Genomic DNA, 18,336 nt, shown 5'->3' with positions numbered 1-18,336 from the left:
GAGAAATTTGTCTACCAGGAAGGTGGTCAAACATTGGAACAGACAGCGAGGTGGTTGATGACTTGTTGTCTGTCAGTGTTCAACAAGCATTTCTACGATGGCCTTAATAACATGCTTTAACTTTTGGCTAGCCCTGAAGTGCTTTGGCAGTTTTACTAGATGATGTTTAAAAGTCCCTTCCAACTGAACTGTTCTAATTCTGTCATATAGGATTTTGTACTATGAGACTAATATGGCTGTCCTCTGCAAAAGGTTCTCATTCCTAATACTGCAGAATGCTTCAGTTGCTGGTGAAACTTTCTTGCCACTGATGAAAATCTTTCATGTGGAGGAAAAAAAGGGCCTTGTAAGTACCCTTCTTGGACATTTTACTAACAGAATGAGGTCTTTTTTCAAGACTTCAGGAAATTTTACCAGGAAATGTTAAAAAAAAGTATTTCTCATAAAAATTATGCACTTGCAGGGCATTTTCACATTCAAGGGGCATTCTAGAGAGAGAGTGAATTCAGCCCATGTAAAGGAAGCAGAATCTGACAATATCTGAAGGACTGCAACAGTATGACACAAAGTGGTTTCAAGCTCTGACCTTCAGGTTAATGTAACATTCTGTCAGGACAACAGTTGTCAGAAACAAGGATGAGAGAGTGATACCTTCTTTTGGAATAGCCCTGAAGTTTGTTTTATGTTCATTGGCAGGAACATTTTCTGGTTTGTTTTCACAAAATTTGTTTCTCTCCCAGTTCTCCACCAACTGTGAGCAATTTTCTTCAAAGAGGTTATGTTTTACAACTTTCCTGGTTGGTTCCTTACGTCTACTTTCCTCTTGTCCCGCCACCCTTTCCATTCATATGGGGAAAGAGCTAAACTCTGAAGTCGCTAAAATCACTGCAGTAGTCTGACAGGCTCAAGGAACAAGGATAGTGTTTGCTCCAGACTTCAGAAAAGTATCCTATCACTTTTTTTTCCTTTTGTTGATACTGTTTTTGTCCTTTCCCTGGAACTGCTGAATATAGATGGCTTAGGGAATCTAAAGGATGATCTTTTAAATATATCATGGTTTTCACTTCTTGAGCTTGTATTCATCTTAAGACTTAACAGAAAACAATATAAAGCAGAACTACTAAAAAAGTGAAACGATTGGAGTGATCCAGCCACCAGAAATAGTTATGCATGTAGCAAAAAATCCTTCAAAGTTCTATTTAAGCTCAAGCTTTTCTGATGTAATTCCACCAAAATTCTGAATGAGCAAAAGCCTGCTGTTTTCTGTCTATCATTCAGAGTATGCCTACGTATCTATTTCAGAACAGACACAAAAATCCCTCCACTGATGCTCCAGTCTCCTCAGATGAGAAAATCATAGCAGTTTATGTTATGGTTCTACATCTAACAGAACTAATAATTAATAAGACAATATAATAAAGCTTTGCTGTGCCCCAGAATACTGAAATCTTTGTGCATATAAAGCTATTAAATAAATCCAAGAATAGTAAAGTCAAATACCATCCCATCTAAAATTTTGCTGCACGTTTGGTGATAAGTAGAATTTTTAATTTTTTATTAATCCCTGGAATAGCAGTGATTATGCATTTGTGTCAACATAGATACATTCTAGCACTAACCAGCAGAAAAGATGTCCCTTTCCACAATCTACAGCAGGAGCTTTTAGCATAGGGAAGCTAAGCGTATCTGATCCTGTTGAATTCGATCCTTGTCTTGTTAGCCTTACTGCTCTTTCACAGCCTGGGATAGGACACCATTTAATAGCAGGATTATTTTCAACAAAGGCCTAAAGAAAAAGAAAAAAAGAAAGAAAGAAAGAAAATATTTTAACACAGAAGATCATATTTAATCATTGATATAAAACAATCTGTCATTATAATCTTTCTTTGAAGGAACAAAGCCAAAAAGCATAATGACAATTGTAGCTATTTCGATAGGCTTTTAAAAATAGTTATCAAAAGGGAATAATTTAATCTCCATCAAAAAAAAAACAACCCAACAGTATTAAAGTATTCAAACAGTACTCCAGACTTAGGCTAAGATCCAAATGATTTATATCCCACACAAAAAATTAACATATACTATTCAACTCGTGATATGGCTTACTCTAAATTTTCACTATATATGCACTAGCAATGCTCATTAACAGAACTGACTCTTGCTGAAACCAATTAAAATCTTATTGATTAAAACAAAATCCACAATATAATCATCTGCAATAAACTTGAAATCAGAACTAGACTATCTCAGGACATTACCTACAAACTTTTTTTAATTAATGTTGCAGGACTTCTTTCATAAAACTTTTATTAAAAAATTGAGGTGGAAAACTTCAAAGAACTTTCAGTACTTCCCTTCAAAACGGTGCCGTTAACCACTCACTTTGAAGATGAAGATGTAGAAGGCTAATCAGACGTGGATACTTCATTTTTACCACATCGTGTAAGACTTTATTAAAGAGACTAGTTATACACAAAAGTATTGTATTGTAAATGAAAAAAAACCCTTCCTGCTTTCTCTTGTTCCGCCACCATTGATAACGTAACACATTATCTAGCTTATTACTACATGTAGTACAAAAGAAAAAACGTGAATTATAAGATTGTTAATGGAAACAAACAAATAAAAAGTCAAACGGGAGAATCAAAACAAGGTTTCCCTTTATACATACATACATACATACATACATACATACATACATATATATTGTATGAAGCATTGGTTATTTTTAGATGGAAATAGACACTACTTATGAATGGAATTAGCCTCTCAGTAATAAAAAAACATTTAAAAACTGTTAAAAATTTTAGACCTCCAACACAAACAAATCTAGCAGATTAAAAGATTCAAATAATCTTTTATAAACATTAGATTGATCAAATAATGTTATTAATACTGCATTAGTTAATACATTTTGAAAATACCATATCTGTGTTTCAGGAATAATACAACATTCTTTCCTATTTTTCTCAGTGGTAACCAAACATCCATATTGTGGCAAACAAGACAGCCAGTAACTCATTGTACATATTAATTATTAAGTCCTACAGGGAAGGTTACAGATATACTGCAGCATTTCACGTGGAAGCTGTATAGTACTTTTAATAAAAAGAAACACATCTCAAGAGTACAAGAACAGTTTGACAATTTACCTTAATGTCAAATTGAAGGTATCTTTTGTCCATCTCCTTGGAAACCACACTTTCTATGATGTCTACAGGCACAAGCTGGAAACAATCATATGCTGGGCAAAAAATGTTGTGAGCTTCACCCTCTTGAATTTTCAGATTCAAAAATCTGCCAGAATTATGTCAGTCGGTATTTGTGAATAAAAAAGTAAAAATGAAAAAGCTCCTTAATACTTTATACCATGTTCATATATATTCAAATTAATCAATTTTTAAACAGGAATAGGAAGTATCCCTGTCACCTCAAAAGGACAACAGATGAATAACATAATTAAAAAAAGAGAGAACACTGTCGTGGTTCAGAAGTGAGTACCATCATCTACGCATAGCCCTGTGTGTTTGAGGTTTCCATCCTCGCCATTTCTCAGAGGCTCCTATGAAATGTTTAATTAAACTGAGCATTACTTCTAAGTTAAATAAGAAATGGAACATATAGCTTAATTAATCTAGGAATGATATGCAATTAATGTTTCATCTGTGCTAGTCAAACCAATTCTGCTCTCAGAAACAAATTTCTAAATGGAGACCTTCATAGTCCCCAACTCCTAGAAATGCAGGACAGAAGAAGCTCAGAAACCTGCTGAACTATAACTCACAGCACTATTTAGTTTAATTAATACTCAAGAATACTCATCTCAGGATACTCAAGAATACTCATCTCAGGTATTATACAATATTCAGGTATTTGTAAGTTAGTCATCTGGAGTCCTTAAACAGTTAAGACAGAGAGACTTGTGTGTCTTAAAATTCATCTTAAAATGGGGTAACTCAGTTCTGCCTACTCCCCATGTAACAGATGTCTGGCTCAGAAAGCTGAACCACTCTCGATAATGCCATCATAAACACCTGGTTGACACTGCACTATAATTCTAAGTGCCTGCACAAATCATGTTATGTGTAGGCCAGTACTCATGTTAGAAGCACTATGTCAAGCCAGGGATCTCTTCGTAACTTCTAAATTACTGCATAACTATATATGAAATAACTGGAGCAAGACTATTGATTCTCTGAATATTGAAAAAACTTGCCTTCTAAAACATTGTGAAGAGAAATTGTTCCTCTGTACCACAGGGGAATGGGTTCATATAAATTGGGCTAATCTGCAGTAGGACATGTACTGACATGTCTGTGTAACAAGACCCTGTAGTGGTACAGCGTAGCACCAACTCTTGAGTGAGGAAATGAATAAAAAGGCACTGCATGCAGCTATCATTATTCCTAAGTTGTTTCTTTTTACTAGCACGACTGTTTGGACTTAAATTGCATAGTAACTAGAGCATTACACTAACTGAGCAATTAAGATAAAGTCACTCTCCAATTATTAACTTTCAATGAAAGAAAGTATTTTAATAACTTTTCTGACTGGAAACGGATTTACGATGCCTCAAGTCAGTGTGCTGAACTAAGAAACAAAATTAAGCACATGCTTAACACAGTAAATATGCAGCCCAATGCCACCACCACACACACAGTGAGCAAATCAAGAGTAGTCCCAGTCATTCATGTGAAGGCCTAAAACAGCTGATGGTCATTTTGAATGACAACTTAAATAAAATATTCAATAGGATCAAAACAGCAGTTCCTTGAAGCCCAGGCAGTTTAATGTCTTCATCTTTACCTGTTCAGAACAGGAAAGATGAGTTTCTCAAAATATGTACAAGTATATATACTTACGCCTCCCAGCATGCTCTGCAGAAGTCATGCCCACAAGGCATATCCACTGGGTCTTCAAACACAGATATATTACACATACAAATGTCACACTGTAGATGAAAAAATACTTCAGATTAAGAAATATCCTAAAGCTTTTCACATTATTCACAGGACACACTGGACTGGAAAACCTCAGCAAAACGTTAATGCGCTCAATAGGGACAAAAATCTAACAGCAGCCAGAAAGAAGAAAAAGTAATTTAAGTTATAGAAATAGCTTAGAAATAGAAATGAGAAAGATTCCATATCTCTTTTTCTGTGCTTCCCTATCCAAACACCGCATTTTGGGGTGTCCTATGTCATGTCCTCCAGCTCAGCATGTGCTTCATTTTGCAGACTGCTGAGATCTCAGTTCTTGAGGAAAATGGACATCGAAGTTTTCATGAGATTCATAGGCAGCCATTAATGGAGTTTGGAAATCCTAAGTGCTTCTTGTAGCCTCTGTCATCTCAAACAGTTGGGTCCAAATCACAAAGGAATCTTGCACAATTTAGTTGTGCAAGAGCAGCAACTATTTCAAGTATTAAAACCAGATTAATATGGAGAGCATTACACTGAGGCTTACAATCAAAATAAATAGATGAAACTAGAAGCATTCCAACAGTACACACCTCTGCTTAATTTTATACCATTAGGTACTGTAGAAAAAATAATTTATGGAATATTGAGGCCCTTACTCTGAAAATATTTTAAAAATAGAGGTGACATTACTTATTGCTTACAGTTAGAAATGAAGATTTCATGTTCTTGAAGGACTATAAGCAGACTTTTCTTTCCATTGGAACAAAGATTCAATTAAAAATTACTTCAACTTTCAATACATTAGATACTACACATAGACAGGAAAGCATTTCAAGAAAATTAACCTGTAGTCACTCTTAAAATATAGTTGTGTTAAAGACAAAACCAAACCAAGCCAAATAAGCCTGCCCTCAAAATAGAAAACTTGATGAAGGAATGTATTATTGTTTCAGTCACATCAGCTTACTGTTTTGACAAAATTAAGTGTTTCAGAAGTTGACTGTACATCAAAACTGTTGCCTACTAATGTGTATGTTTTTCAATTATTTAAAACATATCTTTAAAATAAGGAAATTAATGAAGATGAGTCCAGAATATCAAGTATAGGACATGTACTGGAACAGTTTTAGTAGGAGGTAAATGCAAAAGCTAAAAAGAACACTGTAATTCCTGTTTTCACTTTATCTACTTTTATTTTTCATTTGTCTGCCATTATGTGTGACTTCAGAGAAATAAGTATTATTTCATAAGCAACATTTTCAAAACATTATTTTGAAAGCTTCTTGCAAGATTTTTAACAAATGGAATTACTAAATGTATAAATCTGGATTTGGATTTAGATATATAAGACCTAGAACTGCAGACACTATATAGCCTGCACTGCTGGACCATAAATGACAATAAAAGCAACACAATGAATGATTGAACACATGCAGTCTTTAGTTACACATTTTAATTAGGGAAATGTTCCTGCACAACATTTCACTGCTAATATAAGTAAATGTAGGATAACATTAGTCCATACAGTTCCTTTTTCAACATTTTACAATTAAAGAAATAAAATGTTTACATGCAGGAACAAAATTTTTTATTTTATTATGAGATCCAGGGATGGTGATTTGCAAGGCTTCATATAATATTCTAGAAAAAATGCTTAGATCATGGAACAAAGGTTTTATAATGTTGCAGCTGTGGATTATTAAAAAGAGAACTCTGTCTTCCAAAAGAACCACAGTGATTTTAGTGAAAGACACTTTCATATTTCAAATTTGCAATAGCCTTCTAAACTGCTTGATGCAGCCCACACATAGTAAAAGTAATTATAAGCTTACAGTACACTTGTGGGCTGACATTTCAAAATGCAGACAAAGAGAATTTTGTTTTCCAAAGAAAAAGATTTCAGAAGGCAGGGTTTGCAGCATTGGGTATATTCAGGAAAATGGATACAATGAAAGCGAATATCTTGAGAAGTATGAGATGAGAAGCTTGAAAGAGCTAAATGTAATGATGTGATTGTATCTGGATAAAATTCTACTTTGTCAGGCTAGGTGAAAAAAATGTCCTTACACTAGCCACGTGCTCAATTGTGCTATTATATAGAATCTTTAAAGTGCAAATTTCTTTGATCACCACTTTAGGAAAGAAAAAGGCTTTGTATCTTTGCAAACTTATTTTCCAAACGAGAGAACAATGCGGCTTGCCTGTCCACGTAGGTGTTTATGTTTAGATCCAGGCTCTTCTACCCTGTTAGTTTCAGATCTATTTATACACCTACCACAGCTGTCTCGATGTCTCCTGGTGACGGGCTGATTTCATCAGGGGAAGTTACGGAGGAGCGAGTAGTGCGGGGAGTTCGTGGAGAAGGCAGCGTATCCCACGCGTTGTACCCACTTGGAGGGGGGGTGGGCATCTGAACCCCCGAGCGCTGGCAGCAGTTCTCTGGATTAGACATCCATGCCTCAAGCAACTTCTCCCTGTCCCAGTCTTCAATAAATATACAGACACAGGAAATTATGCAGCTGATGATGCTTGAAGTCTATTCTGTAACTGCATCCATAAAAGAATATATATGTGCTACACTAAAAAAATTAGAAATAAGTAAATACAATTAAGCAAATGTAGATGCGAATATTCCCACTTAGTTACAAAAGAAGAACTAGTGAAAAAAACATTATTATGTATGAAGACCTTAAAACTAATACAAATCTTTCATAATTGTTGTTTGAAATGTTTTTAGTCTATGGTTCCTAAGATTTATACAAACTTATCTTATAAACAGTATTTTTTTCCTATGAAAAATAATTAAAAGTTCTCATTTTAATATAAATATATAAAATGCCTAAATTGATTTGAATTTTAAGCCACATACAATACTCACAGATCTGATGAAATAGAATTTCAAGAGGAAACAGAAATTTTCCATTTTTTCCTATCACTTAAATAAATCTTTTAAAGTTAGTTTTGTTTGTTTGTTGTTTTTGTTCTTTTTTTTTTTCTTTATCTTAGGTACTCATATAGGAAACTAATTTTTATTAACCAAAAGATATATGTTGTTTTTATTGAATTTTGTAATATACACAGGAGAAAATAAATAGTATTTCTGCGCTGTTAAAATTGAAATAAGATACATGTATTCCTAGCGATATTCTTAGTAAAAATATCACCACTATCAAATAATGATTGGTCCCTCCTTCCTAATAAGAAAACACCCTTGATCTGGATAGGATATACTGATCAGATGCTAACTTATGTAAGCTAAATCACACCCTGAGTTAATTTCATTTAATTTGCTTGAAGCCATGGTGCCTCAACATATACAAACTTGAGCCATTACAAATGTTATTAGAATTTTGCATGTTATCTTGGCTATATAGACTTCGAGAGGGAAGTACACTGTTGCTAATATATAGATGAAATTTGCCACAAGTTTTCTTGAGTTCCTTTGTAGTGCATCGTTAAAATTAGCCAGGGTTAAGACATGCTACTAAATGGTTCCTATGTGTTTTCTTTACTAAATTATGAGTTTTAGTAAAATATTATATTTGTATATAAATATATACTTAAATATACACTTAATAAAATTTTAAGTTAAATAGTTATACTTGCTGAATTGCCTCTCTTTTATCCTGAAATCAATTACTTTAGTAAGAAATAGAAGAGAAACAGGAATAATGTTGAAAAAACACATATGGAAAAATTGAAAAGTTCTTAAACCTTCCAAAATACACACTTAATTCCTAAATTGATGCAGTTGTATGACAAAGGACAGCAAGTTGGATGGATTAAACATTACATCTTTAATCTACTAAAAGTAGTACATAACAATAATCTTCCCAAAAATTAAAAAATGCTTTTACACCTCAGGTGTGAATCAAGACATCATGTTATTCTTTTATGAAGTTCAAGATTAAATGCAAAAACATTGGAATTTGGTATTTGCTGTTTCCCAATTGTCTCATGCCTTGAAAATAGCACAATTATTCTGAACCACTTCTTTATTTTCAAATAAAAAGAAATTTTGTTTGAATAATTTCCAGCACATGACCACAGGGAAAATAGCTGACTTTCTCATGACTTGCAGAAGTCTGTGTGTTTTTCACCGCACTGGTCAATTGCATTAAATTACAGCTACCTCATGGAGGCAACATCAGTGGAATGACCTTTGCAATGTAAAGTGATTTCTTCTCAACTTTCAATTTCTGCTCACCAGATGCTGGCAGACATTTCTGAACACTTCACATCAACCACACTGCTTCTGGACTCACTATGAACTGTGCTGCCAATTCGAACAGTTGTGTCATCGTTCTCTTCTGAGTGTGCAGGGCACAAAACATGCCTGCTCACTTAGTTAAGCATTTAGTAATATTTAGCACTAATGACATTTTCTGAGAACCCAAAGTAACATCCAAATATTGTATATATAAATACCCAGAAGAATTAACACTAAAAAACATACGTGCAAAGATTGCCTTAAAAATGATCACACTGGCAATGAAAATCATTGGCAAAAGTTCATGTTGGCTCTAATGCTATGGTAAAAGGAATGTAAACTATCGAAAATAATTTAACAGAGATAAGTGTAAGGTACCATGCCTACTCATAAAAGTCAGCCATATTTTGTGGGTTTGCAAGAGTATTTTCTTATTTCATTTTTCCACTCTTCTATTTTTACAGAGAACACTCAAAAATAACAGGGCTCAAGAACTTAATCCAGCAATACAGCGATAAGCATGGAAACCATTAACTGCCTGAGTAGTCTCTTTGGCATACAGTAACAATGTGGATGCTTCACTAAGCGTAAGTTTTGAATGGTTGAATCAAAGCCTGAAGCTTTCACTGAGCTTCAGAGAAATGCTTTTGTCTGGAGTCAGCTCACTGAATTCTGACAACCCCAGCTTCAGTCACACAAGACTACAGACTGATTTCATTGATGTTAAACCAGTTACAAGATACAAAAGGAAACTATGCCCTACACTTAAAGAGTAGCTATTTAAATCCTAAAAAGGACATACACTCCCATGCATTAAAACTCAAGGCCATTTCCAAGTATTATAACAGCCATACTTCTTTTATTGTGATAAAAAATAACGAAAAATACTTTCTAATCTAGTTTTATACACAAGTATGTAATGACAGACAACCAGTGGTCTAATAAAAATAGGAAAAATGAACTTTCTGAACTTCTTTTTTAATATATAAAGCCATGGAAGTTCTACTTCTATGTCTCTTGCTAAAGTAAAAGAACTATATTTCTTCACATTGCTGAAGTTAAAACATTTTCCCCTATATTCCCAGTTTGAATCACTTCCCTATCAACTTTCCTGTCTGCCTCAATGCTGCAGATGTACTTCTTTCTGAAACACTGTGTGGATGACATCCTGTTATTCGATTAACCATTACTTCTCTTTTTCTTGGGAATAAAAAGTGAACACACTCACAACTGTAATTTTGATTTTGCTGAAAGCAGTTTTTTCTCAATCTTTAAGGTTCTGTATTACCATGTGCCCGGAGAAGAGCTTCTGCAGTAAAGAGTGGTGCTTGAAGCATGTCAGCAGTTTCCACTATCAGCATATCCTTAAGCCTCCGCAGATCCTGAAGTCTTAGCCCCTCGTATGGCTTTGAGAAGAAGGAGAAAGATAATTTACATCTAGCAGCATTTCCTCTAATTCTACATTAAAATGAAAACATTCAAAACACTATTACTGATAATTATCTCAACTGTGCAGCAAGTTATAACAAAATTTATTTATTGTGCATACCAAAGACCATGCAAAACTATATAGAAACATTTCGTTTTGCAGTACTATAGAATAATTTTTGTACAATTCAAAATCCAAAAGACAGAATTTCCAGAGCATTCTATTATAACTGGAGGTCACGTTCAAATGATGAACTAGTCTAATATTAACTCTCTCATTCTCCTTTTCCCTTCCCACTCCCCTTTCAAAAAAGCTGGATTTCCATCGAATACTACTGAATTTTGAAGTAATTAAAACTCAAATATTGAGAAATGCACAAGAATGCATGACTAGATTTGAACTAAGGACTTCAAGGAAGACAGGTGATCAGGATGGTACATGTTGCATGCAGATTCTCTGACTTTATGCACAAATTGAGTGAGATGCATTAACTTTGCATTCATCAGGAGGAAGATATAGTGAGACATTAAAGAGTAAGAAGAGGTGAGTTTATGAACAGAATCAGGTACAGGTCTTTGGAGACAATATCCACTTTCATAGGAGTAGAGAGATCAGTATAAGATTGACCAGAAATGCAGTTGGAGGCTGGGGACCAGGATGTCAAAATTCTCCTTGACAAACAGAGGCCACACTCCAATAGCACTACACTGTCAGAAGTAACTGCTTCCTGGTCTGAATTTGCATCCCCTTATTACAGCATTAACAAAAAGTCAAAATCAAAGGACAAAAAGAAGTAACTTTAGGATACTGAACTAGTTCCAGCCAAGCATACACATATTTTGCAGAAATAACATAATTTTTAAAAATAACAAAGCAGAACATGACAGTAAGTAATATACTTATTAGTGCTGGTCAGGGAAAATGCTCAGAAGGCAGAAAAACATTAGTGGAAAGACACATAAAGAGAATGGATACAGAAGGGCTTTGTAAAAAACTTATTCTTAGCTGCACTGGTTTAATTTAATAAATAAAAGTAAACAGAAGATTAAAAGCAGGTAACACTGATTTGTGCTCAGGACTAATTAGGAATTGGGGTGGTGCCAAACAGCAGCCGTCTTTACCAATTTGGGAACCAAGAACAAGTTGTTATTATTTACTGTGTATATACTGATTCTATATAGACCATATTCCAGGACCATTCAGTGCTAGGTAATATGCAAATGCATGTGCAAACACACAGAGCAGAAGACTGATTCTGCCCTTGGAAGTTGGCAATCCAAGTACAAGCATACTGTACAGAAGCAGTAAGCACAAGGGATGGGAAGAAATGTGGAGCCTCGATTTCTAAATGTTTTTCTTCAGAGACATCTACTCTAAAAACATAACATGCTTCCTATATATCATGACAAACTTTGTAAAACGCATCTAAAAGCATAACTGACTCCCTCAGTGACTTCTTCTCTTTGCTAGTCAGTCATATTAACAGGAACTTCTTAATACTGGTGACACAAGAATAGTGCTGTCACAAATTTGCAGTGGGTCGTTGTTCTTTAGGAGAAAGCAAGAAGAACGTAAGAGAAATGGACTGTGAGTGTCATGGTCTTTATCTTGATTGCCCAAGACCAGGAAGTCTCTGTATGTACTACCACGACCAATTATGCATGATACATTAAAGGGCAATCTCAACATTAAATGCTTGAACTGAAATAAATCTGGGCCACTTGATTCATAGCATGCTGGAATTTGACTGACCTACTTAATTTCTTACAAAAGAGATCATTTATAAAAACATGTCAGGGAGACAAGGATACAAACAGCTGGATGCCAGAATGATTATAATTGCATGAATATGTTGCAAAAAAATTGGAGCAATGAGTAAATCATTTGAAAGAATCTGAACTGCATTTTGAATTATAACTGTAAAATAAGTAGCTTTGTCAGCACAACAGTCCTCACTTCTTCAAGAACACACATATCATAAAAAGAAGTATCTTTCGTGTTAAATCTGAAACATAAATGCATATTTTATGACCTAGTTTCTCCTGAACTGTAACTATGTTCAAAGTTATATTGAACTGATTGGTCATACATCAAACCCTGGCAATTATCTCTCTTGAGGTACAGACTATTACATTATTTCAGCTGGAGCACTCCATACAGCCCAGCAGGAATTTTTGGATCTTGTAGTTTTTAAGTATCATAATTTTGTCTTTTTAAGTGAGAGAAACATTTCTAAAGAATGTATTTGAAACATTAGACTTTTTTTTTTTTTTAAAACAATATATGAGCCCACAGAAGTCATCTAAAGAAAGGAAATTTTAGGCTGACACTATTCAGTAGCTTAATTTGGAAATTTCAGAGCTAAGACTTCATACAGTGAAAACTCATAAAAACGTTCAAGTCCACAACACATAGTCTTGCAGATACTTGTAAGGACACAATCTTTTGTTAAAAGGATGAATATTCTTTATGTAAAACAAAAAGTGCTTTTTTAGCTACTTTAGAAATGTATGACTTATTTCTGCATTGCTGTGCACTGTAAATGATTTTGTTTCCAGCTTGTGACATTCAGAGACCTCTTTTAACATTCATTTATAGAGGAGCTCCTTATTGACATTTGCTGTGAAAAATGTATTGTTCAGCACTAGCCTTATTTAAATGTATAATGATTTTGGAACATTCTATTTGAGTTACTACTTAAACTTGCTGCTTGGTCTTCTCACCATGGATCTCAACACTTCTACATTCTCCATAAGCCTTTCAAAAAAACAAACAAACTACCTTTCTCTCAACATTTTTATCTTTAATATTTAGGCATCATAAATTATATCATTATTTTTTTCTCCTGAAAGAATTTTTAATATGTGAGCAAAAGATTACTTTAAAAGACTTATTTTGAAGTAATATTATTTTTACAGTTTTAAAGTATTATTAAAATAGAAAAGGACAAAGCCACATTTTGATACAGTGACGACTGTACAATTAAATGGTGTCAAATACACTTCACGTAAATATCCGCCTTTCTAGGTAGATGGGATTCTATAATTAATGTACTTATGTATTTTAAGAATTAGTTATACTTCATTTAACTCATTCAAGTATATGTATTATATGGGTGTGTATGTATATATGTCTCATTACCTACAGTTACATTCTCTCACTTAATAAACGATTCTCTGTCTACAGAGATGAAGTACATTTTAATTGTTCTAATATAAATTTTAGTATTTATCCTACTTGCACTACATATATATTCATATGACATTAATTTTGGAAATGAAGAAAATCATTCCACTTACTGTACGCTCGATACATCTACTACAGAGTATTGCTGCAGCACTCAGCGTCATGAAAGTATGAAAATGAACAAAGAAATTATACACTTTGCTATTACACAATGTATTTTTCTGAGTCTGACAGAGAGCCAAAACTGTTCTGAATGATCTGCTCTGAATGTCTGCTCATTACTAGCTGTTTCTTATACAAGTTTTAAACATTGCATTACATGACTGAAGCAAGGTTATCTTCCAGACATATACCTCAAACACAAAGATGCTTATATATTAGAATAAATACTAGAGTACAGAAAGAGCTTGCAGATGAAATTGCCATGTTCTTAGGAATTTAGAGAATCTCAGACAACTGGAAGCTGGCAAATGTCCCAGTTTTCAAGAAGGGCAAGAAAGAAGACCCTGTTAATTACAGGTCTGTCACTCTCACTTTGGTGCCAGGTAAAATTATGGAGAAGATTGTTCTGGGAGTTATTGAAAAACACCTGAAAGACAACACAGTCATCGATCAACACGGGTTCATGAGGGGAAAGTCCTGTTCAATTAACTTAATCCCCTTTTATGATAAGTATCCTTCTGGACAAAATGTCCAGCATACAGCTGGAGAAAAAGGTCATGTGTATGTTTGCAGATGATGCTAAACTGGGAGCAGATAAGGTCTCTTCGTTTGTTCAGCCCAGAGAAGAAGAGGCCTCATGGTGGCCTACACCTTCTCACAGAGTGGAGGGGCAGCACTGAGCTCTGCTCTCAGGTGTCAGCAACAGGACTTGAGGGAACAGCATGGAGCTGTTTCAGGGGAGGGGCAGTTGGGAGTTAGGGAAAGGGTCTGCACCTCAACAGGCTCCGCAGGGCAGTGGTCCTGGCCCCAAGCTGCCAGAGTTCAAGAAGCATTTGTACAACACACTCAGACATAGGGTTTGGATTTTAGGTGGTCTTGTGTAGAGTCAGAAGTTGGACTTGATGATCTTTGTGGGTCTTGTTATATAATTATTTAGTGTAACTGCAATGAGACTTTAAAAATAAACATAAATTTTCTATTACTAACTTCCACAGGTTTTTGGAAGATGTTTATTAACAATATAGGAGAAAATATTCAAGACAGACATTTGAACTGTACTTGTTCTGGCTTGTTCTGTAATAATCTTTCCTCATACATCATCATTGATGGATTTTTTTGCTACAAATACGAACAGTGATGAGAGTTGCACTTCATACTCGGTACTCAATTCAATTCAAGAGATGAATCAGTTTGAAAATTTTTTGGCATTCCAAAGTTTTGTTCTTCAAATAAATTAAATTTTCATTTTTCAGAAGTATGCTAAAGGGCATCAACTACTATCTTAATACTATATTAGATAAGTATTTTGCATATTCACTTCCCCCAATGAAATGGAGGAAAAGAAGCACAGAACTATCTTTAAGTGGCAATTCTGGGTGTAAGACAAATGTTCTGAAGGATTCAGACTACTTCTCAGGCCCTATCAATATAAAAACTTGCAGCACTTTAGACTAGTGGTAAGAACAGCTTTTCCTGCCTATTCCAGGCATCTGTCCACAGACTTGAAGGACCTGGATGCACAGCCATTTCAATTGCAGTTCAGCACCAGTCTTTCTAAGGCTGATCTTTTTAATTATTTTCAGTCACTCTGATGGATAGGATTGAAAGATGAACTTCCCCTGGTTGCATATTCTTATCATGCCTCTGGTGCTAACACTCGTGCTCTCACAGATACACAAGAAGTCTGAGAAACTTTCCCACTGAGAAGTTGCCAGGAAAGGTAAAGAAAAGAGAAACTATGAAGGCTGATTTGCTCTGTGCAAAACTCTAAGACTGTCAATCAATGTGCCAAATTCCATGGTGACAGTTTTTGGCTTGTGCATCTTAAGGAATCTTAAGGAAAGCTGCCCTGGTATGTCAGATGGACACAGGAATGCAGGCCTGCCTTCAGTTCTCATGCTTAGCAACTTTTCCAGAAAGAAGTCAAACAAGGAACTGAACTATATTATTTATTTGCCTCAGTGAAATGAACTCAACACTTTCTCTTGAGTCCTTTGTAAATAGCAAGTCTTCAAGTTGATTAAGCTGAGTATCTACCGTAAACAATCATAAGACATTATTTTCTCTTGCTGAAATTGTTCAAGGAGTTTGTGATTTGCCCCATCTGTATCTGTAAAGTTTACTTTCTTATTGCAGTGTTGCTATGATATAATAATAAAAATGATTCAAGTTAAATAAAACAGTTACAATTCACCACCCTACAAGACATTTTCTTCTTATAAGCAAAATTATTGCTATGATCCAACCAATAGCACAACCATCCAAATAGTTCTATAGGTACAACCAAAGGAGTAGTAAACTGCAATCATGGCAAGAAACAGCAGCAGCCTTTTAAAGTGCCTTTACCAATAGAGAAAATGTAATTTTGATCTATATTCTTCAACACTTTGGATGTCTCTACAGGGGAGCATTCAGAGAAACTGAGTTAATTACTGCTGTTATTTCAATATACAATTAAATTATACTAAACTTCAAAACCTGTCATCTAGGAGTGAACAATTTAAACAAACTTGTTTATATTTGAATTTATTCAAGAAAATTAACCAAGTAGTACAAAGATGCTCTACTTTAAAACAAAAGTGACCACACCTGGCATTTTTCAGGGAAACAGCTGATATGATATGAACCTATTCTTATTTAAACCTGAGTGAACTTTTGTGTTACCAGGTCAAAGGGGACTGAGCTAGTAAAATGTAAGGACATGCTACTTTTTGAAATCCATTGCCCTGAATCCTAATTTATGTACATATTCTTACTTAGATTTTTAGTTAATTATAATCGCAGTCAGTAAGATATCATAATTCAAGCAAATTTGTGTCAATGAATTTCACATCTCTTCAAAAAACAGGCTTCAAAGTAACAATCCTTGTTATGATCTGTCTTTCAGGTTCTGATGTGCAGTAGCTTTAAGCATCATGCTATAAAACAAGAAAGCAAAAGAATTGTTTTTAAATCCTGCACTACTCAGCTGGCTTTTGATAACGTTGAACTCAGTCTCAGTCTAGGCAGATCAATGATAATGTTTTTTCTATTCTGTCTCACAGATATTCTTCTCTTCAGAATTTCTCCAGTTCTTTCTTTGAGACAGGAAGTGATCTTATGAAATAAAAATCTGTAAAAACTTTCTTTTGGAGACTGTTTCCCAGCTCATTGGCCTCTGCACTTCCTCTAGACTCACAGCTTACAATACCTTCAAGGCAGTCCTTGGAAATAAGACTAAGAGTAAAACCTCTTCAGATTTGACAACAGAATTGTTACTTTCTTTGCTTAACTTGGAAGATACAAAGAGCTGTGTTCAAATGAAATGTCTTCCAAATATACGGTACAAAGTACAGTGCATGTTGAATATTTAACAATGTTTTGTTATAATGTAACTGCTACAAATATAAATGTGTAAATTTAAAGTATTCTCTGACCTCTTTTTTGTCTAAAGCAGCATACTCAGCTTCAATGCTTTCAGCTTCAGGATCACGTGAAAATACCATTCGAGATTCCAGGTTAAGAGCTAGCTCTTTGTGGTGTTGTTTCTCTGCACAGTCACATGGGGTATCTTTATTTTCATTTTCTGCAAACAAGTCTCCACCGTGTTTTACCAGAAGCTGAAAAAAAAGTAAATAGTTATCAATTACCAACTCTAACAACATCCTGAAGAAATGATATATGAAGAAGAGAATAAAAAAATAAGAACAAGGAAAACTGAAAGAAGGGATAAACATAGCAGCAATCACCTTTGGGAAGCAAAGATCATGTCATTAAATATATTGTTAGCTTATCACTGAATAAATAATTAATCATCAAATTCACTTACTACTACTTAATAAATTAAATTATTGTAACTGTTACTGAATAAATTACTGCTTGATTTAATATATAATTATAACTATACTACTGTAATTTCATGGAACCAAAAAATCACAGAAATATATTACAAGGTCATATGTTTTTGCTAGGGTTTGATCACTGCAGTTCAGCTGTACTGATATGGTCAGTGCTCCACAGAAAATGAAGGGCTTGAGATCATCAAGCACCCGGCAAGATGAAACTATAGCCATCTTTAAATATTCTTTACATATGGGTATAACTCCACTATTCTTCACATCAGTGATTCACTCGTAGTGACAGAAGGTGGGAGAGTCCCCAGGAAAGGAGGGAAGACAGGGTATTAATTCATAAATAACACCACTGGTAGATCTACCTTATTTTTGAGAACCGGACAGAAAGAAATGACATGATGCAACCAAAAGCTAAACCAACCAACTGCAAAACCAGCAATTATTTTTCTACTGCCAAGTAAATAGCACATAAGCTGGGTTACACTAACCTTACCAAATGCTTGATATCAAATATGTCTCTGTATAGTGCCACTGTCTCTTGTCAATAGCCAGCCAGAAGTGGAGTCTCTAGCTAATAAACACTAATTGCACTGC

The 18,336-nt window shown here is 34.6% G+C and overlaps 1 protein-coding gene across 3 annotated transcripts in view; it reads right to left on the bottom strand.

Annotated features, from left to right (window-relative positions):
• Nucleotides 1-18,336, bottom strand: part of ANKIB1 (ankyrin repeat and IBR domain containing 1) — a 55,485-nt gene that overhangs the window by 18,807 nt on the left and 18,342 nt on the right. For all 3 annotated transcript variants that reach the window (XM_010712578.2, XM_010712580.2, XM_010712579.2), the window contains exons 3-8: nt 17,326-17,508; nt 10,421-10,538; nt 7,198-7,406; nt 4,863-4,951; nt 3,153-3,297; nt 1,620-1,786 (exon numbers count right to left, since the gene is read on the bottom strand). In XM_010712578.2, coding sequence (XP_010710880.1) covers nt 1,620-1,786; nt 3,153-3,297; nt 4,863-4,951; nt 7,198-7,406; nt 10,421-10,538; nt 17,326-17,508 — 911 coding nt within the window. The remainder of the gene's footprint in view (nt 1-1,619; nt 1,787-3,152; nt 3,298-4,862; nt 4,952-7,197; nt 7,407-10,420; nt 10,539-17,325; nt 17,509-18,336) is intronic.

The sequence above is a fragment of the Meleagris gallopavo genome, chromosome 6 (assembly GCF_000146605.3).
Source record: "Meleagris gallopavo isolate NT-WF06-2002-E0010 breed Aviagen turkey brand Nicholas breeding stock chromosome 6, Turkey_5.1, whole genome shotgun sequence".
NCBI classification, from domain to species: Eukaryota; Metazoa; Chordata; class Aves; order Galliformes; family Phasianidae; genus Meleagris; species Meleagris gallopavo.
This window is presented reverse-complemented; position numbering and strand designations above follow the sequence as displayed.